The sequence below is a fragment of the Orycteropus afer genome, unplaced genomic scaffold (genome assembly GCF_000298275.1).
Source record: "Orycteropus afer afer isolate SDZICR_OR568_19922 unplaced genomic scaffold, OryAfe1.0 scaffold00247, whole genome shotgun sequence".
Classification (NCBI taxonomy): Eukaryota; Metazoa; Chordata; class Mammalia; order Tubulidentata; family Orycteropodidae; genus Orycteropus; species Orycteropus afer.
This window is the reverse complement of record NW_006921834.1, coordinates 2,423,774-2,445,697: the sequence shown is the minus strand read 5'-3', so window position 1 is coordinate 2,445,697 and position 21,924 is coordinate 2,423,774. Positions and strand designations below refer to the sequence as shown.

Here is a 21,924-nt window from a genome sequence, read left to right as displayed (position 1 = left end):
ACTCAGATACTATTTAGCCAGGGAAACCCAGTTGTGTTGAAAGTGAGTTATTTGGGAAACTCACTCCAGGGCATGATGGACCAGCCAGCAGTTCTGAGCAGTCAGAACTGGCCCCTGGTGCTGGAAGCCTAGTTGGGGCAGTGAAGGGGATTGGAGTGTTTAATAAGGTGGCCTCTGGGCAGTGGTCTGGGGAAGATGCTAACCAGGGGGCCTTGGAAAGGCTGGTGGAGAAGGGGAGCCAGCAGGGGCAGGAGTGCATTCCTGCCCCTGAGGCCCTGGCTGCTCTCCGGTCCCAGATTTGTCTGCTACTGGAGGGGCAGATTAGAGGCTCTCTAAGGTTCCCTAGATGCCCAGATCTGGTTACTGGGGCTCACTACCTGAGCCGTGTGGGAGAAGGCTGATCATCACAGTGCCAGAGAGGAACCTAGGCCCCTTGCTATGGGCCTGGAGGGCTGTGTATGGGCCAAGGTTAGGAATGAACCAGCCGCCTTTTCTAACCTTTCTCCCTTCGTGGACCATAGAAAGACAAAGCAGAGGGGAAATTAAACATCAGTGGAAAATCCCACAAAAGAAAGTAATGATAGGAGCAGGATTGGAGGGGTTTTCCAAAGCTCCCTGGGAGATCAGGTTCCTCCCCTGACTGCGGTCTGCGTGTACAGGCACGCGGTGGGCCGAGGCGCGCAGCGTTCTCCCACCTTCCCTCCGCCGCCGCCGCCACGCTGAGAGCAGTCTGGGCTTTCGGGTCTCCGCTACCCTGGGAGCCAGGGTGACGTTACTCCAGGGCTGTGCCCCTCACTCAGGCCCAAGTCCTCTGCCACAACACCCCAGCCGTCCCTGTTTATTGTGTCTGTGAGTTGTTTACTTGTTTTGTCTGCTGCCACCCTGCGTCAGAAACCCGCCAAGCCAGCAAATTCGCCCTAAAAAACAAAGTACAACGCAATCCCGAACTCCCTCCCCTTTCCAGGCACCCCTTTCCCGCCATTGCCCCCTCCCTCATTTTCCCTTTTGGAGGGGAGGAAGCAGAAATAATCCTAAAATAAGGCAGATGTTAATAAGGTTAGGGGAATTATGGGGACATCATAAACCTCCGGTGCCCCGGTGGTGGAAAGACTTAGAGCAGCCCTCCCCTTGCCTCGGCTTTTCTTCCTTCCCCCACAGTCATTGAGAAAATTGAGCACCCCCCCTCACCCCCACTCTCTCACTCTTTTCTTCAGGAGTTTTCGTGATTCACAGGTTGTTGGGTTTTAAATCAGGATAATGTTGGCAGATTCATAAAGCTAGATAAAGCATGTGGCTCTCCCCGCTTCCCTCTCTTCAACCCCCCAAAATAGCAGTGAATTTAAGCAAATCCTACAAAATTAAATTGCCCCTTTGCTAAAGATCCTATAAATCTCCAATCCCACCAGGTGTAGAGTCAGAGAGGCCACTGTTCGGCCTTTAATTTTGCCTCTGGCCATCAAACCTAAAAGAGTATCATGGAAGTAAGTCATATTCTCCTTTCTGAAATGAATTCCCCCTCCCTGTCTCGCTCCCTCTTTTCGCCAGCACAGATTAAATGGTTCTTTCAGATCTGCAAACAATAAAGGATAAAATTATTTATAGGGAAATGAGGACGATGTTTCATTGTTGGCTTATTGTTCCAGAACATAATAACATTTTATTTTCAAGCGGGAGAAGTTAAACCAGGGGAAGAAAGGAGTGAGGGGAAAAAAACTAAGAAAAGCAAGGCACTCCCCCCCACACACACACAAAGCTCCCACCGCCGTATGTAACTTTTATGACATTCACAATTTCCTCATGACAACTCACTGTGACGTCATAAATGCCACGTTCTTGAATTTTACAATTCTCATAAACCTTCAAAACGAGCTCAGGCAATGATCGGCGTAGAGGGTGCAGCAGAAGTTAGGGGAACTGGGATCTTCCAGCCCAGTGCGGAGCAGCTCTGTCCTCCTTTCACACCCCCTGAGGCTCCACTCTGGGGGCCAAGAAAATATTCTGAATATGCTGGATTTTTCTTTCTCCTCCTCCTCCTCCTCCTCCTCCTCCTCCTCCTCCTCCTCCTCGGCGGCGGCTGAGCAGGGCCACTTGCCTTGCCCCTCTGATGTATCCCTGCATGGTCCCACTGCGAATGTGAAGTCAAGTCCTAGTCACAGGTTCTACACACACACACACACACACACACACACCTTCCTTCATCTGATGTTCAGCTATTGAGATAGAGGTGGGAGACTTGGGGGCTAGACCCTAAAAAACTAGAAATGATTTCTTCCAGATGGAGCCGGAAGGGGGCTCAGTGCTGAATGCCTGGGACCTATTTTAGTTTTTAACCTTAAAAAAAAAAAAAACAGAGAAGTGAATTGAGAAGCCAAACAAGTGCCGCTATGGGGTTTGTGTTTGCTGGTGGTAGCGGCAGTAAGCGGAGTGCCTGTAAGGGAAGGTCAGGCAGAAATCTGGAAAGAGAGAAGGAGGGGAGAAAATATGACACAAATCAGCAGAGCCTATCCATATACCTTTCTTCTCTGTTTAGTTACAAATAAAACAAAAGCAGTTTGAGCTAACTCCGAAGCTAACAGTCTCTGGACATCTCTTAGTTCAGAAAAGGACTCACCAGTCCGGGCCTCCCAAGGTGTCCCAGGGAGTTCTCAGCAGCTGGACAGGCCCCATCCGGCCTCTCCTCCTTCCCTCGCCCTGTTGACCCCCAACTCCATTCAGCTGACTAGCCTAGGCCCAGTCCCCAGAATATCAGCACCCACAAGTGGGATCCATTTCCGGGTTGGGTGTGTCAAATTTCACTTTCCTCCAAGTGTCTCCAATCCTGAACTTTGAGAGCAGTCTCTTTGGAATGCAGTGCATATATGGGGGAGGGGGTTGTGCTCAGACAACCCCCCCACCATATTTATGAGAAAGTGAGGGTCCTCTTGGATGAGCCATGCTCCCCAAGCAGACCCAGTTCCCTGCGTTCAGATTCTCTGGTGGACTGTGAGACTCTGCAATTTTTTTACTCCAAGTTCCACAGAGATCAAAGGAGCTTGTATACAAAGCCCAGGCACTTGGAGTTGGATATTTTTTTTCCTTATTTTAAAATAAAAATAATAATAAAATCTAATCATAATCCAGTGGGACCAAGTAGGCAGTCACTCTAGAATCACAAAGCCTTAATCAAATAGTGCGATTGTGAGGTGAGCTGAGCAATTATTGAAACTCGGCTTTCTCCGCAAGAGGGATTACAGCCCTCGCCCAGTGGCACAAAAGGGGCTGGCGTGGCAACCGCTCCTCTCCGTTCTCCTCCGAGAATTGGAGGGGGGGACCCGGAAGGCAGCTGCACCGTGTTTGCAGGCGGCTAAGGGCCCAGGCCGAGTACTGGCTCCTGTAGCTCCAGTGTCCAGGTCCCTGGGCAGCTTTGGGAGGTATGAACAGTAGTCAGTGGTGCCCGCCCGCCTGCAGCCAGGAATGGGCTGTGTGTGCATTTGTGTGCAAAGGTGGGTGAGTTGCAAACATTTACGCAGAGTTGGGGGACCTGGGGAGACAGAGGAGACCACCAGAACACAAACTGGGGAGGACTTCTGGAAAAGACTTCCAGATAAAAATAGCAGATCTCATCCCCCTCATTTCAGATGCTTCTCTCTAAGAAATGAACACATTTCTCAGAACGAGGTGGATAGCAAAGGGAGGCAAGGTGAGGCCTGCACACGAACCTCTTCAGGGCTCAAACGAGTGCAGTCTCACCCACCCTCTCCCAGTTCAGTGCCACACAGGTCCCCAGCCTTTCCCTGACCTAGTGCAAAGCAAAGCTGGAATAGGGGTGCTTGACTGGCTTGGGGAAACCGCCAAGTGCCCAGCCTCCAATGCAACCCTTGGTCTTTGGGACTCCAAGCCAGTGACTGCCCCCTGCTCCCGCCAAGGTGCCTGTAGTAAGTTCTATTCCTATAATTAGCGCTCCTGGAAAGCATGTGTTTTGGATTGGGGGGGGCAGGGGCGGAAGCAGCAAGCGGCAACTTTCTCCTTTTATTCCCTTTTTTGGGGGGTTTTCTCAACTCTGTTTTTTAATCCACTAATTGCAGCTATTTTTTCAAAGTGAAAAGCCACTCTTGCCTCCAAACCCCCCTTGAAAGCCTGATTTCTGAGGGGTGGGCACAGACCTTCCAACCTGATTGGGAGGTGTTCCCTGATTTCTCTAGGGTTGTTTTATAGAAACAAAGAACAAGTTCCCCCCCCCACCTCCTTTCCAGGACTTGTGCATATTTACCGAGCTCAACTGCAGTTTTAATAAACATCTGTTCTTGCTTCTGCTGATGAGTTTCCATAATTGTTTTCAGACAAATTTAACAGGAAAATATAAATATGTTTAGAAAAATACAAGTCCCAGCTTTTCCCCTATAGACAGGCATTCTTTCACCAACATAAATAAGTAAATAAAATGAACATGAAATGGGGAAAGGAAAATATAATGCAAGGGAGGGAAGCTCAGCTCATCGGACCAGTTCTACCCCCTTGGAGCGAATCCTTCCAGCAAATTTCTGCTGCATAATTACAGATCTAACTGAAAGGGGGCAGCTTCTTTCCCTAGGAATACAAGGTGATGGGAAGAGTGGGCTGGAAATTAATTTTGCTGAACGCCTTTAAGCAATGGGGGAATTTGTTTGTATTTCTCTTTCTCCTTCTCCCTCCTTTCAGCATTTCTGCCTTTTTTTCCCTCAGCTGCTGGTTTCTGTTCATTATAAATCGGTGAGACCTTTCAGTTACTGCCCTCTGTTTAGGGATGTAATAAAACACTTAACTTTCCGGGCTGAGACTTACATTCTGCTTCTCAGGTCGCCCACCCTCGCGCCCATAGCCTTTAGGCCCCAAAAGAGATCCTCTCCAACTTCCCCAACTTTGGGCCCCCTGCCCCCTTCAAGCTTGGATGAGGAGGGACTCAGGGAAACCCAGGCTTCCTTGATGGGGCCTGAAGCACACATCTCCCCAGAAAGGGACCTTTCTTCCAAGGTCTGAGAATTTCCTCCCTCCTCTGCTCACCCATACAAGAGATTTTCAAATACATAGAAAATCAACACTCATTGAAAGTGAAACCTCATTAAGACATCCTATCTTCCATCATTCAATTTGTTGTACATTGAAACAATTTAATATCTTGAAGGAAATATCACTGACATGATTTATCCCTCTAGCAATCTCTCTCTGAAATGGGGTGGGGGGAGATTTACTCTCTCTTCCAGTCACTTCTACTTGTTACACTGCTACCCTCCAGCAGAAAGGCTAGGAACTCAGAGCGGCTACTTGTGTCCAGGGGTGCACTGCCTTGTCCTGGGTGTCCTCCCTTCCTTGTTATCTCTCCTCCTACCTCTTGCCCTCCAGGGGGCCTGGAGCCCCACCCAGCTGTTGGAAACCTCTGCCCAGGCATGTCATGAATTCGAGGACAGCTGGATTCTAGAATGAAAAGTAATTCACGCTGTTGTCTCTCTGTGTGTGTGTACCTGCCATGTCACCCTAAAATGAGATAACTCATCTCAAAATTTCTTTCTCAGTTTAAGAACTCTCTTCCACCCTTTCACCTTCATCTCCTTAGGGAGAAGAAAGTGTGGCTCAAGAGGTACCTTTATCATTCCAGGGTCTTTCCCTTATCCTTCTAAATAATAATAAATTTCCCTCTTTCCTGAAGGACTGAGGCTGTATTTTAAAAAGCCAACACAAATTGTCTGGCAGAAAGACTCTTCAACCTCGTAAGGAGGTTCATGTATTAACTAACATGCTGTCTCCTTCAGCTCCTACACACTGTCTGCTTTGGGGTTCGGAACTTTATTTTTCCCCCCTAGCGACACTCTAGGGAAACCTTAACGTTACAGAAGATGAATAAACGAGTTTTTTCCCAGCGTAATCCCGTTTATGGCTTTATTGCTACCCATTGATTACTCCGCTTTGTTACACAGAAGGAAAAGATCATAAAATCCGGCGACGACATCCGGGTTCTTGTTATAGCCAGTCCCCCCCAAAAAAAAATGGTGAGGAGAAAATATGATCTTTGACTGCTCCCTGCGCACTCCCCATCACCCCTTCTTTGTCAACTCAAAACATCTCCAGCTTATGTCCCGATAGCAAATTAAGTTTGGATTAATCAGGAGAAAAACCCCATCTGCACACCTTCGGCGGTTTCAGTTCTCCCACTGCCACTGCCGCTCCCTCTGAAGCCTTTGACTCAGCTGCCTTTTGCTAACCTGGCCTTCCTTTTCTTCAGGTGGAAAGAAAATGGGGGTAGGGGCTACTAAGAGGCCCGGTCCCACCGAGGGTGGGTGACACTTGGGTGAGTGGTGCCCAGGACCCCTTTGCTGTGTTTCCAAGCCCCAGAGCTCAAGTCCAGGGGGCCTCCCCTGGCTGGGCAGTGAGTCTGAGGGCCCAGGGGTTTTCCCATGTGAGCAGGGGCTTGAGCCTGCAAGACCCTAACTGTCCATCAGAACCCGGGCAGCCTTCTCTTTCTGGCCTGGCTGGATCCTATGTGAATTACCCCACCAGCCTTCCTGGCCCAAATCATAAATTCTCACCAACATAAACAGGAGTTGATGTCTCTAGAAAGCCTCTCAGAGTTTTCATTCTTCCTTCCTTCCTTTCTTTCTCTCTCTCCCACCTTTTACTTCTTTCTCTCCCTTTTCTATTGTATTTTGTACATTTTACCTTCTGTGCAAAATGGCAGCAAGAGTTTCTCCAAAAAGGGGTCTGGAGGAGGAGGCAGAAGGGGGCTAGGAGGCAGAGGCAAGCAGATGCCTGGCCCCTGTGCCCACAGCTCTGCCACTGTACCTCTGAAGTCTCACCTTCATCTCCTTAGACCTAGCTGCGCCTCACATCCCCCTGTACGCCCAAGGCTCTCAGCTACACTCTCTTACCTCTGGACACCATGTTTTATTAGATTTCTTTCTACTTTGGATTTTTAAAATTATTATTGGGGGGACTGATTTCGTGATGGGGTCTCAGTCTGTGAGTGTCAAACCAGGATTTCCTGTAGAATTTCTGGGGACCCCATAAGCTGGGCAGGAGCTCCTCCCATGGAGAAATCAGGATGTAATTTTAGAATGGGTTGGATCTAAAGGATAAAACCAGACTGAAAATACAGAGATTTCTCTGGCCCTGTCCACAGCACAGCAAAGTTAGCTGTGGCTGAGCGATTTCCTGGGAGTGCAGCTCTCCTTCCCGGGGCCTAAGGCCCTGCGCTCGGACATTCACCCCTCCTTCACCCCCAAAATAAGTTCCTTTACATATACATATTTTAAAGAAATCCAAGTATTACTTTCAAAGCACACACTGAGTCTCAACTAGGGAATCAACAGAAGCAGAAGCGATTTTTTTCCCCCTTCTTGACATCTGGCTCGCGATTGGCTGGAAGGGGGTCAGCTGACTTTGTCATTTTGTCTGTCCTGGATTGGAGCCGTCCCTATAACCATCTAGTTCCGAGTACAAACTGGAGACAGAAATAAATATTAAAGAAATCATAGCCCGACCAGGTAAAGGCAAAGGGATGAATTCCTACTTCACTAACCCTTCCTTATCCTGCCACCTCGCCGGGGGCCAGGACGTCCTCCCCAACGTCGCCCTCAATTCCACCGCCTATGATCCAGTGAGGCATTTCTCGACCTATGGAGCAGCCGTTGCCCAGAACCGGATCTACTCGACTCCCTTTTATTCGCCACAGGAGAATGTCGTGTTCAGTTCCAGCCGGGGGCCGTATGACTATGGATCTAATTCCTTTTACCAGGAGAAAGACATGCTCTCAAACTGCAGACAAAACAACTTAGGACATAACACACAGACCTCAATCGCTCAGGATTTTAGTTCTGAGCAGGGCAGGACTGCGCCCCAGGACCAGAAAGCCAGTATCCAGATTTACCCCTGGATGCAGCGAATGAATTCGCACAGTGGTGAGTTTTACAGCTCCGAGATATAAATTAAATAAACTGAACTGACTTTATGACCGGCTTCCCTAGAAGAACGGGCGGAGAGAGTTTTTTATGGCCCCATAAAAACAATCACGCTCGTCTCCTCGCTGACGCCGAGACAGGGCCCCCTCTTCAGCCCCCTCAACTCGCCTCCCTGCTAGCTCGCAGGGGCCTGGCCCCCTCGGCCCCTGACAGATTGGAGGGCTTGAAGGCGAGCTGAAGGGGCAGGAACGGGACTGTGGAGAGGGCAGGGAATGGAGGAGCCCCCCAAAGTAGAGTCAGGCTGAAGGCAGGGGGGCAGAGAAGGGAGAGAAGTGGAGAGAAGTTTCAAAGGAGCTAGGGTGCTTGGGGAGGTGGGGAAGCCCAGTCCTTGAAAAATAGGGCCTTCCTCCCCAGTAGTGGGGATTTTTCAAAATCCAGCTTTTAGAACTGCAGCTTTCTGCCTGGTTCTTGCTCCCCCACGGACACACCTTTCTTTGGGACACACGCCTTTCAACCTATGGGGGAAGAGAATGAAGTGGGGTCCTGGCTGTACCCCCAGCCAAGGCAAAGGGAAGAAGGCTTCAGCGCTAGGGCCCGTGAGCTGCTGGCCAAGTTGGGAGGGTCAGGGTTTTGCTAAGCAAAATCCTCCCCAGAGGAGGCCTTGCTGATTGTTTTTAGTGTGTTTTGTGCCTGGATCTCTAGGGGTCGGCTACGGGGCGGACCGGAGGCGCGGCCGCCAGATCTACTCGCGGTACCAGACCCTGGAACTGGAGAAGGAATTTCACTTCAACCGCTACCTAACGCGGCGCCGACGCATCGAGATCGCTAATGCGCTCTGCCTGACCGAGCGACAGATCAAAATCTGGTTCCAGAACCGCCGGATGAAGTGGAAAAAGGAATCTAATCTCACGTCCACGCTCTCGGGGGGCGGCGGAGGGGCCGCGGCCGACAGCCTGGGCGGAAAAGAGGAAAAGCGGGAAGAGACAGAAGAGGAGAAGCAGAAAGAGTGACCAGAACTGTCCCTGCCACCCCTCTCCGTCCTCCTCCCTCGCTCCCCCCAACTCCCTCCTTATCACACACTCGGTATTTATCACTGGCACAATTGATGTGTTTTGACTCCGTAAAACAAAAATAGGGAGTTAAATGTGGACCTGAAAGTCAGCTCTGGACCCCCTCCCTCACCGCACAAACTCCCTTTCGCCCCACACCTCCTACTTGCTCCTTCGCTCGCTCGTTCTCGCTAATCTGCAGACCCCTTCCCCCGCCCAGGCCTTGGGGGCTCGATTCCTGAACTTCGCTTCAGACTCTCCACACTTCCTTCCAAACCAGGACTTGGCCCCCCACCCACCCTCCCGGCGCCTCCCCAGCCCCCGCCCCCGCGCAGAGAGCCGGCTCCGGGACCCGGGGCCTCTGCTCCGTGGCCTCAGGGCGCGGCCTGGCAGCTCCGGAGGGCTGGAGGCCCTTGGAGGGCGTGCCTGGGCCTCACAGCCATCCCCAGGGCCTCCCTGCAGCCCCTACCCGGCCCCTCTGCCCCTCTGCCCCAGCAAATGCCCAGCCCAGGCGAATTGTATTTAAAGAATCCTGGGGGTCATTATGGCATATTACAAACTGTGACCGTTTCTGTGTGAATATTTTTAGCTGTATTTGTGGTCTCTGTATTTATATTTATGTTTAGCACCGTCAGTGTTTCAATCCCATCTTAAAAAGAAAAAGAGGGAAAATTATAAAAAGAGGGGAAAAAAAGTGAATGACGTTTGTTTAGCCAGTAGGAGAAGAAGAAGAAGAAAAAAATATATCCTCGTGTTACCCTCCTGTATAAATCCGACCTCTGGATCCGTTCTCGAATATTTAATAAAACCGATATTATTTTTAAAAGTTTATATCGCGATTTCTGTTAATTCCCACCCCCGCCGGCCTCAGGGTTAAAGTTGGAGCAGGCTCCGAGCTCTCCCGCGTCTGCCCGCTGCCTGCAAGCTCCTAGCCCTCTGTGCTCGCCTTCTCTGGGAGCTGGGCGCCGAGCTCCGGGGCCTCTGCTCGGGGCCTCCCTAGTCTCCTTGTGTTGGCCTTGAGGGGCTGCGAGGCCTCCCTAGGCTCCCTACGTGGAGCAACACACTCACCCCGCAAAAAAGTCGTACAGGATTTCGTTGGGGGAAGCAAAAAAAAAAAAAAAAACCCGGGTTAGTCTGGTTGGGCTTCAACCCCACACAGGCCTTTCTTCCTGACTGTGGTAGCCTGGGAGCTTAGCCTTCTGAACCCCGAGTCCCAAAAGGCCAGAAAAGAAGATGATCCAGGCACCAGGGTTGCTCCTGCTCACACCCCAGATTGGGGGGCCCTTTTGAGCAGCCCCTGGCCCGCTCTAGGCGGGCTGTTGCGAAACGTGGCAGAGGCGGAGAGCCGAGGAGAAAGAGAAGACCATGCAATTGGAGCCCTTCGGCAGGGAATGAGCGATTCAAGGACATTTCCGAGAAGGAAAACCTGGCAACTGAGCTCTCGCCTGATCTGGGACTCCTGACGTGGCCGGGATGGAAATGCCTCTTTCCTTAGTGTCCCGGCCCCAGCCTGGGTCCTCACTCTTTCTTCTCTCCTCATACCAGGCCGGAGATGAAAGCAGCCAGCCCCTCACCCTTCCCCAGCTCGGCCTTCTCTCCCTAAACCCAGTCAGAGAAGCCTGAGTGGACTTAGGGAGAGAAGTAGTGATGAGGGTCGCCAGGAGGGAAAAAATCCACCAGAGTTCTCTGGACCCTCCAGATCCCCTCCAGCGCCCCCTCCAGCGCCTCTGCCAGAGGAGTGGGAAGGGGGAGGGGGGCTTCTCCTGGCAGAGGCGGAGATTTCCTGGGGAGAGGCAGGCAGGAAAGAATGAGACTTTGGGCTAGGGAAGAGAGGGAAGGGGCAGAATAGCCTTGGAGACCCTGGCCACTGACTGACAAGGATGCCCAGGGCCTTTCCTGCCCACCCCCAGCCAAGTCCTCTTCAGGCCTCCAAGTAGCTGAGAAAATACTCTTCTATGAACCTTCTGAGTCCAGATGTCTGGAAAGCTTGGTCCAGAGACTTTTTCTCGAAGAGCACAAAATAGGTCTTTTTCTATGCCCTGCTTGAATCTTGCTTCTCCATGCCCTCATATAGCTGTTTTCTATCAAAAAAGTCTAGTATAGGTGTCACATGAGGGTCATACACAATCCTCCAGCGCATTGTGTCTGGCTCTTTATACACCCAGAGAGAGAGAGAATCGCCCTGTTGACACTCTGGGATTCCTGGTGTGGTGACCTCTACTCCACCTGGGTCCTCGCCTCACCTCTAGGCTCATCCCAGAGAGTCCCCAGCACTCTCAGCCTCATGACACACACACACCTTGCTACCTAGTCCTGCCCATCCAAGACCTTCCCCCTGGGCATCCATTTACCTCTCCAGAGGCTGGGTTTACATTCCCATGCTGAATGTTTGGCTGTAGCCAAACCTGAGGGCCTCAAAGGCAGTGTGGGACCTTGGCTCTTGATTTAGGGAATCTTAGATAAGCTCTCTCAGATCTCCAACCTGGCCTAAGTCCTCTTCCCTCAGCTGTTTTTTGAAGACTGGAAGGCCCTGAGAGTGTAGGTGGGGGAAGGGCGGGACTATCCAGTACAAAAAACCCCTTTGTGAATCTTAAATGAGGCCCCATATTCCTTTAAATTAAATACAATCTAAAAGGCCAGCTCAGGGGGGTTTGTTGCAGTAATAGCCAGCGTCTCAACAGGGTAGGAAATTCAGATGCCGGCGCGCCAGGCTGCAATTCCTCCATATAGGCACCAGGTGTCGCTGTGGGCTCGTTGTCTCGGCTACCCCCCAATTCCAAGAACCATTTTTTTTTTCCTCCCCCTTCCCTCTTTCTCTCACTCCCTCTCCCCCTTGGCAGGGCTTTGCCAACATATCAAGATGCGTTTCGCCGGCTTCCATCACTAACCTCCCGGAGGTCATCAAGCCAAATTTATGAGTGGCCGCTCGAGTCACGTGACTCTATTTAAGGCTCCCTTATTTGGGAAGAGCGCATAGGATAAAGAAAGAGATATCTCCACCTATAAATTGTGCACTTTGGAGAACAAAAAACCCCTCAACTTCAAAGAGTCACAAATCACCCTTAATCAAAAAGGGTGCAGAAATTTTTTTTGGGCCCTCCCCGCCATGAGCTCCTACGTAGCCAATTCATTCTATAAGCAGAGCCCCAATATCCCTGCCTATAACATGCAAACTTGTGGGAACTATGGATCGGCCTCAGAGGTGCAGGCATCCAGGTACTGCTACGGCGGATTGGACTTAAGCATCACTTTCCCACCGCCTGCGCCTTCCAACTCTCTCCACGGGGTAGACATGGCTGCCAACCCCCGGGCTCACCCCGACCGCCCCGCCTGCAGCGCCGCGGCCTCTCCGGGACACGCTCTGGGCAGAGACGAAGCGGCTCCTCTGAACCCCGGGATGTACAGTCAGAAGGCGGCTCGCCCGGCGCTGGAGGAGCGAGCTAAGAGCAGTGGGGAGATCAAAGAGGAGCAGGCGCAGACAGGGCAGCCCGCCGGACTGAGCCAGCCACCGGCCCCGCCACAGATTTACCCGTGGATGACCAAACTGCACATGAGCCACGGTAAACTTTAGGACTTCATTTTGCGCGCTCGGGTCCGCCTGGGTTTTATAGGCCATGCGGGGCAAATAAAGAAAAAAAACCTGCGGCCATAAATTTTACGATCCAGGCATCAATGGCTCGTAAAACTGTCCACTAAAAGGCTTAGAGGCTGTGTGCGCCCAAATTTACGACGACATAATTGGATCATAGGAACAAAACGTGTATAAAAGGCAATATTCAATTTTTGGGGGAGAGGGAGGGAGTTAAAAAAATAGAGGGATCTGAAAGGGTGAGGAACGCGGGGCTCCAGAGCGGGGATCCCCCCGCGGCTCCCTCCCTCCCTCCCCTGCGGAGCCGGCTCTGCCAGCGCTCGCTGCTCCGGAGGATCCCAGCGATTCGGGAGGGGCGGGAGGGGGGTCCCCGGTGCTTGGATCTCGAGGGTGCTCATTGTTCGGTCCGAGCCTGGGTCTCCCTCTCCCTCCACCCCCTCAGCCCCTCCGCTGCTGAGTGCAGGCTGCGGCGGAAAGTTTCCTGCCAGGGCGGAGGCGCCTCTCCCGGAGCTGGGCCCGGCCGGGCCCGCCTGCGGCCCGCCCGGCCAGGCTTGCCCGGCTCGCCTTTTCTCCCTCCGGCCGCGGGTGGGGGACCTGGAGCTGGGGTTTGGGCGCTGGGACGCTGCACGCTATTCACCCCTTCCTGGCTTGGGGGGCTTATGTTCCAGAGACCGACGGCAAGCGGTCCCGAACCAGTTACACGCGCTACCAGACTCTGGAACTCGAGAAAGAATTCCACTTTAACCGCTACCTCACTCGCCGCAGGCGCATAGAGATCGCCAACAACTTGTGTCTCAACGAGAGACAGATCAAGATCTGGTTCCAGAACCGCAGGATGAAGTGGAAGAAAGATTCCAAAATGAAAAGCAAAGAGGCTCTTTAAAGGCCGGGTGAGGCCTGCAGAGCGCGCCCGCTCCAGTATCCGCGCCTTTCCTTTTTCTGTTTTCCTCTTTCTGTATTTTGGGCCGAGGGCCGGGGCTGAAGCACAGGCTCCCCAGCCTCACAGATAAAGCGCTTTCCCTTGGCATTCCGCATCCCCATCGACCCTGGGTTCCCGCAAGGCTGCCCGGGCTGCCCCGTTTCTCCCCAGCTCCGCTCAGCACCCGGGGCCGGGGCGAGCCCTGCAGGGGCTTCAGAGGGCTGCGGTGTGCAGGCAAGACTCCGGAACGGAGCCCAGACTGGGCCGCCTCTCCAGATCCCCAGTCAAGGTGGGCCCGGCGCCAAAGGCCACTTGCCCCCGACCCTCTGGCCTCGCCCTCTCCTTTGTTCCTGGCTAGACTGGCTAGGCAACCGCGGGGCTGGCGAAAGTGGTTGTGCCTGACCCTGGCGCCAGACTCGGGGTGCTCCTTGTCGCATTTAAACTAGATCTTCATTTTTAATGATTTGCATATGAAAGGGGGAGATGTCTGAACGTCAGCTAGGGCCCCCTCTGTTGCCCTATGTGCTCTCCAAACCTTCTTTACTCTGGGAGAGCCCGGGAACCTCCCCAGCCCGCACCCGCTGCATGCCGGCTGAGGCCCGCAGACCCAGCCCGCTAGCTCCACTATTGGGGTCACATGCCACTGGACCCCAGCAAGCGGTCCCAGAGGCATTTGACTGCCCCATAGTCTCCGCCACTTCTTTCTGTACCCTCCTGCCCCATCGCTGTTACCCAACTATTTATTGACTCGGAGTCTTTCCTGAAACTATATTTTGTCATATCAAATAAAAACGAATAGAGAACAGGACTGAAAGTACAGTGTTCCTCTGTGTTTGAGGCATGTATTGGGTAAAAGTGTCTAAATCCACTGTGAAGTGTAGGAGAAGGTCCCGCATCCTTTAATCCTTCCTTTGAGAAAAAAAAAAAAAAAAAATGAGGTGCTTCTAGAGGCAGCAAGAAGAGGGTGTTGAAAGTGAGCTCCTTTCCTGATCTTTGGCTTCAAGAAACGCTTCTGGGGGAAGGGGAGAGCCTCCAGGTGGCACCTCCTGTGCTGACTTTGCCCATGCTATAGCTGCTTACAGCATTTAGGCCTCTGGACCCCGTTCTCACCTTGGCTAGATAGGTCTGAAGCCGCTAGACTGGCAGCAGCCTCCACCCCATGCCAGAGCTAATATGCTCCGCAGTGCTCTGGCCTTTCTGGGCCTCTAAAGATCTCCCCAGTCTGGGTGGTCCCTGAGGGGCCTTGCTGGACTGAGGGAGGGCTGATATCTCAGACTAAGGGCCCATTTGGTCCCAGAAGGACTCTAGAGAGAGTTGGTGATGCTTGGTTAAGGAGTCCTGAGGGGAGTTGAATGAACAGTGCCTCAGCTTCCTATGGAGAGGAGGGAGGAGAGCACAAGGCAGTCTGCAGGGTGGACCTGCTTGGCAGTAATGTTTCCACTGTCTCCCCTTCTTCCACTGTCTCCCCTTCTTCTGGGGCCCACAGCTATATGGGCTGCATAGACCTGTGCTGGAATTACGTTCGTTTGCCATCATTTATCTCAGTCTCTGATTTTGTATGTAGGGGGAGGGTGGGCTCAAAGGAGGGGCAAAAATAAGGCAGATAAGGCAAATGATGAGGCTGGCCTAGGCCCACCCTCTGCTCTGCTCTAGGGTCCTGGGATGAGGGAGGAAGAACTTTACAGAAGAAACAAATGTGGGAAGGGTTCATAAAACTTTACTGCATTTCCTCTCCCACCTCCCACAAAGGGGTGATTTCCTGGAATGGAACCTAGGACCCCACACTGGTGGGGGGAGGCGTTCAGGGGCTGGGCTAGGGGGCTGCCCCAGCAGCTAAGAGGGAAAGGAAGCAGAGAAGCTCTGGGGAGGGCCAGGGAGAATATTTATGATTACTAATGCTGATGCTCCTTGGATTTATTATAAAGACTGACTTCTCCTCATCTCACTCCCTAAGCTACCAGTCTATGAGTTTTGAAAAGACTCAAGAGCCCTTCTTCACCCCATGCCTGGCATGTAGGAGGTCTCCAAACATGTTTAGTGAACTGCACCCATGGCTACCACCCTTCTCCTACACTCAGCACTCAAACCAGGTTAAGGACCTAGTCATCTCTCCTCAGTTTGCACACAGCAGCCAGCCCAGCCCAGCCCAGCCCCAACTCCTCACTCCCTTTTTCCCTCTTATTGAAATAAAATGTGTGGTTTTCTTCAGGGAGTTATTTTAATTTTTTCTCCATGCTGAGTAAAACTATTGGGCAAGCGTTGAAGCGTGGAGAAGCACAGACGTCTCCAATGGGTAACAGTTAACTAAGAAAGAGGCCGAGGCGCCCGCGCTCACCCTCCCAGCCTCTCAGGCTTCAGAGGCCCTGAGCTCCCTCCCCAGAGGATGCACTGCCCCACCAGGAGAAGCTAGAGCTTTGTCAGGGGTGGGGGCAATGTTGTTCAGACCCACCAGACAGGGTGCACCGGCCCCACACTGTACTGCCTGCCTCTTCCCAGCAGGGTTTTTGGGCTTCTGCTCCCTGGAGGAGCCAGCCAGAGGACTGTCTCAACTTGGCCAGGCTTGGGTAGGTGCAGCAGAGCCTGTCTGCTCTCCCCCTTGTTCTCACAGTCTGCAGGCCTGTGCCCAGGCCCCAGCTTCTGCCTCAGCAGCGTCAGCGTCAGCAACTAGGCCAGAGGCCTCGGACCTACTCCCCCAGCACTGCACTGGGAGTGGGCACTGCCCAGACCCTTGTTTTCTCCCTGAGCAAAGGCTTCTGCTTCATGTCTGGGGCGGTGCCCCCCACCAGCCAGCCTCCTGGCATGGTCTCCAAGTACCAGAGTTTGACATTGCTCTGGGGGAGTTGGTGGAGGGGCTTCTGGGTCCCAAACGAAGACCCGTGGAGCCTGCCCCTCCACTTTGCCCTGGAACCCACCCCCTCTGCCAGCGAGAAAGAAGGGGAAGAAGCGTGACTTACCTTCCCGGGGGAGTGGGAAGAGGGGGACACGGCCCACTCTGAACAATTAGAGAAGAGAGGAGGAAAAAAATAGGAAGAAAACAATACCAACAAGGCCTTGAAGGCGACAGGTCCTTATGGAAATAAGTAAGTAAATAAATAGGGATCCATCCGCTCCCCCTCCCCATCCTGCAAGGGGGGTGGGGGTGGGGCAAAGGAGCAGCACAAGGGCTTTTTAGTGTAAATGAGCATTAGAGAAATACGCATGGCTTCTATGTGAATTTAGGAGTTTGAAACTTTTGGAGGTTATTTATGTGAATGGCCCGAAGGCAAGCCCGTGAGTGGCTCTTGGGGGACCACGTGATATCATTAAACCAAGTTTTATGGTGTAGGGAGAGCTGACAAACCCACAATATATTTACATCATATATAATCTTAACTGTCCAGCCACGCAGCTGCTGGTGAGGTTTAATGCTAGGACAGAGGGCCTGGCAGTTAGAGCGGATTACGGCGCTGGGGATGATGGTGAGAGAGGTTACATCTTCGCAAATGAATCCCAGGCGAATGCTGTAAGTTAATTTCTTTTTTTTTCTCTCTGACCCTCTTTCCCGTTTACCAAATCCTCTGCCTTGAGCTTCTATAACTGAAGGTAGTTTCTACTCATTAAGGGACGGGGAAGAAGGCCTCCCCATCGCAACTAGAGTGCAGGTTGAGGGTAAGGAAGGAAAGGAATAAAGGTTGAGGTGGGGGGAGAAGAGAAGATATCGATGATAAAAGGGGGATGAAGGGCTTCTCTCCCCCAGATCAGTCTTCCTCCTGCACACTTTATTCCCTCCTGCTAAACGTCAACTGACCTTGGTTCTTTAGAGCTCTCCAGGTCTTCTTGACCCCTCCCCAACCCCAACAGTTGGGACAAAATCTGGTGGCAGAGTGGGTAGGTGTTTGTAGGACTGTGTAAACTCTAGACGAAAGCGAAAGCACAGAGTGCCTCTGCCCCCACTCCCATCCAGGGAGGGGCAAGTTCAGGCCTTGGCTGGTGGCCCAGAAGTCCAAGCATGGAGGGTGGCTGGAGAGGGAGGCAGGGAAGTAGGACTCTGGGGTTTCTGAGTGCAAAGGCTGTGTGTGGCCTGCACTAACTAGTTGAAACATCATGAAGGTGGCTGGCTGAGTCCAGGGATCCTGAAGCAGCCCCTCTCCCCTGGTCATCAGGCCTGAGTGGGCAGCTGTCCCAGCTTCCATAGTAGCCTGGGCTCTTGGTTTGTCTCTGGCCAATGTGGTTTTGTTCTCCCCTCTCCCTCTTGCTGCTGGAGAATTTCCAGGCTTCCCTTGTCCATGCTTAGGTAAATCTCAGCCCCCCAGGAGACCTAAAGGTTTGTACTGTGAGTGATGTGTAAATGTGGGTTGAATCGGTGAAGTCTTTGCTAGGCTGGCCTGAGATGCCAGGGCCCAGAGAGGAGAGTGACCCCTAGGGAGGCAGAGTGGAGTCAGCAAGACCTAGTCTAGGCATTGTGTCTTGGAACCAATTCTCTGCAGGGGCTCTCTTCAGGTTTCTGGGGAGGAGGAGCAGAGGCGTCGGGTATGGGAGGCACGTGTCCTCCACACCTGCGAGTGCTCACCCTTCCCAGTGCGTCACTGTGAGCTCTGCCAGAAAAGCGCTAACTTGTGAACTCAGGCTCCACGAAGCCCAGCGAATGGTGAGGAGTTCTGCAGCAGGGCCAAATGCAGGCAGGCCCATGGAGGGAGATTTGGCTAGACTACAGGAAGGTAAATGGGAGCAGAGCAGGCGAGCCGAGATCTGCGCCTTCCAGGAGGGGATGGAGCGCCTGGGGCGCAAGGGGATCTGAGCACCAGCTTTGAGGAGAAGTGCTGCTGTGGGGATGGGAAGGAACGTTATTGGCGCCGCTTCTAACACCCAAGAGGTAGAGAGAAAAGTAGGAATCCAGCAGTGGACAGAGAACGGAGGAAGCGACTCTGGGAGAGGAAAAAAGGGACACAGGTCCAAAGACAAGGAATGTCTGAGGACGCCCCATCCCTTGCTCTAACAGTCGCTTCACCTGAGCGAGTAGCGCGGGCGGCCAACGCCTTCGTCAGGGCTCAGTCCTGTGCCACTATTTTGGCTCCCCTCCCCCACCCTGACACCTTTATTTTCCTCAGGGAAGCCTAGGACCACAGAAGAATTCCTCCCAATAGCGCATTAGAAAAGTTTACTCAGACCCTGGCCTTCTTCATTACCTGCCCTTCTTTACTCTCTCTCCCGCCTGTGATTTTTAAAGGTTTTTTGGAAACTTTCCGACAGTGTGGCAGAATGAAAGAAGCTTCCCTTGGGCTATAACTTGATTCTTCCCTCGGGCCTCCTCAGGGCCCTAGGGAACAACTGCAGTTGTCCTTAACCAAGAATTTGGCCAGCGCCAAAATTTCACGCAGGCTAGATCCTCGGCGGCTCTCTCGGACTCCTGGTCAAAACTCCTCGCTCTCAGTCCGTTCCTCTCTGTGTAGAGAAGCATATGAATTTGTGCATTTATGGTTTATAGATTTACAGAGTCTTTTGGGGGTTCAATTACTTCCTTATCCTTTTTGTTCCTTTGGCTCAAGAGTTCCATGTAAATACCACCACCACCACCACCACCACCACCACCCATCGCCCAGTAATAGATCCTCCTTCCAGTAAAATAATTCGCACCGGTCAGTTTTCTTCTGTTTTGTCAGTTCCACCTGCAAGCAGAACAAATGCAAACAGGAGCCTGAAGGTTTTGTTTTTCCTCTCCTCCCCCACCCTGCCCCGCATTTGATTTTGAGTTCTCTTTGGAAGGGGGCTGGGATGGGCTGTCAACCAGGTGCCAAGGTGCCCCAGCCAACCCGGAAAGCGTTTAATTTTGTTCCTAGTTCTTTAACCCGAGAAGAGGTCAAGCAACCAATCAGGCATGCGCTAAGCAGGGTCACATGGCCCCCATCAACCAATCAGCAAAAAAAGTACTTGGGTCTCTTTCTCGCTCTCCCTTTCCACCCCTCTCCCTCTTTCCCGCCCTCTCTCCCCACCACCGTCAAGCTCACTATTGAAGACGGGGAAGGGAGGCAATGATGCTGAGAATACCCTGGGGGAGTCCTTTTCCCTCCTTGGCATGTGTCCCCCGGTTCTGACAAAGTTGTATCTTTATGTGAATCTCAATTGTAGAAGAATCTGAACTTGTGGGTGGGTGTTTTCTAGATTATTCTCATGTTCACCCATGTGATCCTATCCAGTTCTCTGTGACTCAAATCTGGGTATGAACTCCAGCCCTGAATTTAAATTCTGACTATGGTTACTCCCTATCCACTTACCTTTTACAAGTTTTCAATTCTTGTCTGGGCCTCTTGGGGGCAGGTAGGGCAATTAGAAGAAACCTCTTTTGTTTTATCTTTTCTGGAGATTCTCCACAAACCTTTATCAAAACTATCTCAGGCATGGTTGAGAAAGGAAGTAAAAGTGCGGAGACTTTGCAAAAGTTGTGCTTTGTACCTCTGATTTGTTGGATAACTTTCAGTCAGTTGAAAGAAGAGTTCTGGGAAAAGGAATGAGCACAGAGAATCATGACCCCCACCCTCCCATTAAACAGTTGATGAATCTGTTTAATAAGTTGATGATAATGATAAAAGACTAAATGATGATCCTATATCCTGGCCAATAGCTATCAAAGGACACAGGCATTGGTGTTTGTGTGGGTCAAGTTAGAAGGAGCAATGGGTGAGAACCTATTTCTGTGAGAACAGCTGATGGCACAGAGAGTATGCATGTGTGGCAGAAATGGCTGTGTTTCTGAAACACCTACGCTGGGCCCTAAACCAACCTACCAATGGGTGCATATCCAGGTATTTATTCCTCTCACCACCCAGTCTCCAGATCTTTGTTCTGGGGTCGATTTTCTAGTTGAGTTCCCTTCTCCTCTTCCTTTGTGAGATGACTGAGGAATGGGAGCTCTGGTAGACTGTACCAGCCAGATCTCAAAGACCTTCTCTGGTGGCACAGAGGTGTATGGGTGGAAGGGACTGCTCAGTCTAAGCTGGGCTGGTCAGCTTCCCCACCCCACTTATTTATCTTCTGAGTGGGGCTCCTCTTGGGATGCTGCAGGCCAGGTGGGAAGGATTAGCGTGAGAAGCAAGGAGGGCAGCTTTTCTCAAACCAATGAGCCCTCACTTTGGAAGCCACCTTCAACCACACTGCTCTATTTTGCCTCTTTATGAATTAGACTTAAAGCACACACATACTTTGTTTTTTTCCCTGATGGATGGTGTGGTCTGAGACCAACCCTCACCTCCAGTGTGGTCTTCTTTTCATGGGGTCATCAGGTCCCATGAAGAGTGAAGAAAGAGACAGGAGGTTGGCTCTGTTGATATAAGCCCTGGGATTTTATTAAACCCATCGTAATATCCAAGTAGGTTTTCTTGCTCTCTTGAACTCTTCCTATCTGCATGTAACTGCTTTGGGCTCTGACTTTTTGAGAGGAGGAATGCTGAAATATTGGCATTCTGGGCTTTGATTCTGTGTTCTCTGAGCCTCTTCCTCAGTGACACTGATACCCCTGGAGCCCTTTGAGGTGGAAAAGATAGACAATCTGGATTCAGGATCCCAAGCTAAGGCTTTTTAGATTAGGGATTTCAATTTAAGGAGGAAACTGGGATGCTGGTAGGTTAAGGAAAGTCAAATTCTTCCCCACCCTTCCCCTATTTTATTAGGACCATGTAACCAGGAATGGTGCTGTCTGTTCTGATAATATCTCCCTTGGCTTCTCTGACGAGATCCCAGGAGCCCAAGTAGTCACCAGGCAAAGTCTGGGCTATGGAAGCTGGGAGGATAGAGATCTTTTATCCTTGAGCCTTACTCTGGGATACATCTCTCACTCCCATCCTCACGGCTCTCTGAGGGGCAAAAAGGGAGCTCTCTGAGGGGTAAATAAAGGAACAGGGATGCCCAAGAGGCTAACAAGCCTAACAATGGTGGGAGGGGAAGCAGAGGAGATGAAATCTGAGACTTGGGAAAGTTGGCCTAGGTTATCCAGGACCTTGTCCAGTCTTTTGATAACCAGGCCTTAGCTACAATAGCAGGTTCTGGGCAGGGAAAAAGCTACTTCCCCACCACCTGGACACATGTTCAGAGAAAGTTCTACCATGATCTGCAGCCCCACACAGGACAATGTGTGGGTACAGTAACCTGGGGTCCCTTCAGTGCTGCAAGTGTCACAGGTCTCAGAGAGGTGGGGAAGGCTGGGTTCTGACTCATTCTAGAAACCCCTAGCTCCCAGACATACATACGTGTATATGCAGAACTATATGTATGTGCCTGAGTATGGTATGAAAGAGATCAGAACTCGAGTACACAGTACATTAGCCTCAAAGCATCTGCTGTACCAGCTTCCCACATTTCCCCTTCCATTCCTGTTCCTTCAGCCCAGCTTGGAGACCATTTGTCTTCTCTACCTGTTCCCTACCCCTCCAGCCCTGGGTAACTGTTATGTTTCCTCCTTCTGCTTCCCTGGGAAACGTAAACCATGAG

At 51.8% G+C, this 21,924-nt stretch overlaps 2 protein-coding genes across 2 annotated transcripts; both read left to right on the top strand.

Annotated features, from left to right (window-relative positions):
- Positions 1-7,507: 7,507 nt before the first annotated feature.
- HOXC6 (homeobox C6) lies at positions 7,508-8,917 on the top strand. Its single transcript, XM_007949483.2, has 2 exons — positions 7,508-7,907; positions 8,610-8,917. Exons 1-2 carry the CDS (start codon positions 7,508-7,510, stop codon positions 8,915-8,917), a joined length of 708 nt encoding a protein of 235 aa, XP_007947674.1.
- A 3,145-nt stretch (positions 8,918-12,062) lies between these two features.
- Positions 12,063-13,428, top strand: HOXC5 (homeobox C5). The gene is made up of 2 exons (XM_007949486.1): positions 12,063-12,516; positions 13,214-13,428. Exons 1-2 carry the CDS (start codon positions 12,063-12,065, stop codon positions 13,426-13,428), a joined length of 669 nt encoding a protein of 222 aa, XP_007947677.1.
- Positions 13,429-21,924: the final 8,496 nt, after the last annotated feature.

Bases quoted from the DNA above. Each gene is read 5' to 3' on its own strand.
- HOXC6 (XM_007949483.2), top strand. From the start codon at position 7,508: ATGAATTCCTACTTCACTAACCCTTCCTTATCCTGCCACCTCGCCGGG. The intron at 7,908-8,609 runs GTGAGTTTTACA...CTGGATCTCTAG, and splicing joins GCGAATGAATTCGCACAGTG to GGGTCGGCTACGGGGCGGAC.
- HOXC5 (XM_007949486.1), top strand. From the start codon at position 12,063: ATGAGCTCCTACGTAGCCAATTCATTCTATAAGCAGAGCCCCAATATC. The intron at 12,517-13,213 runs GTAAACTTTAGG...CTTATGTTCCAG, and splicing joins CAAACTGCACATGAGCCACG to AGACCGACGGCAAGCGGTCC.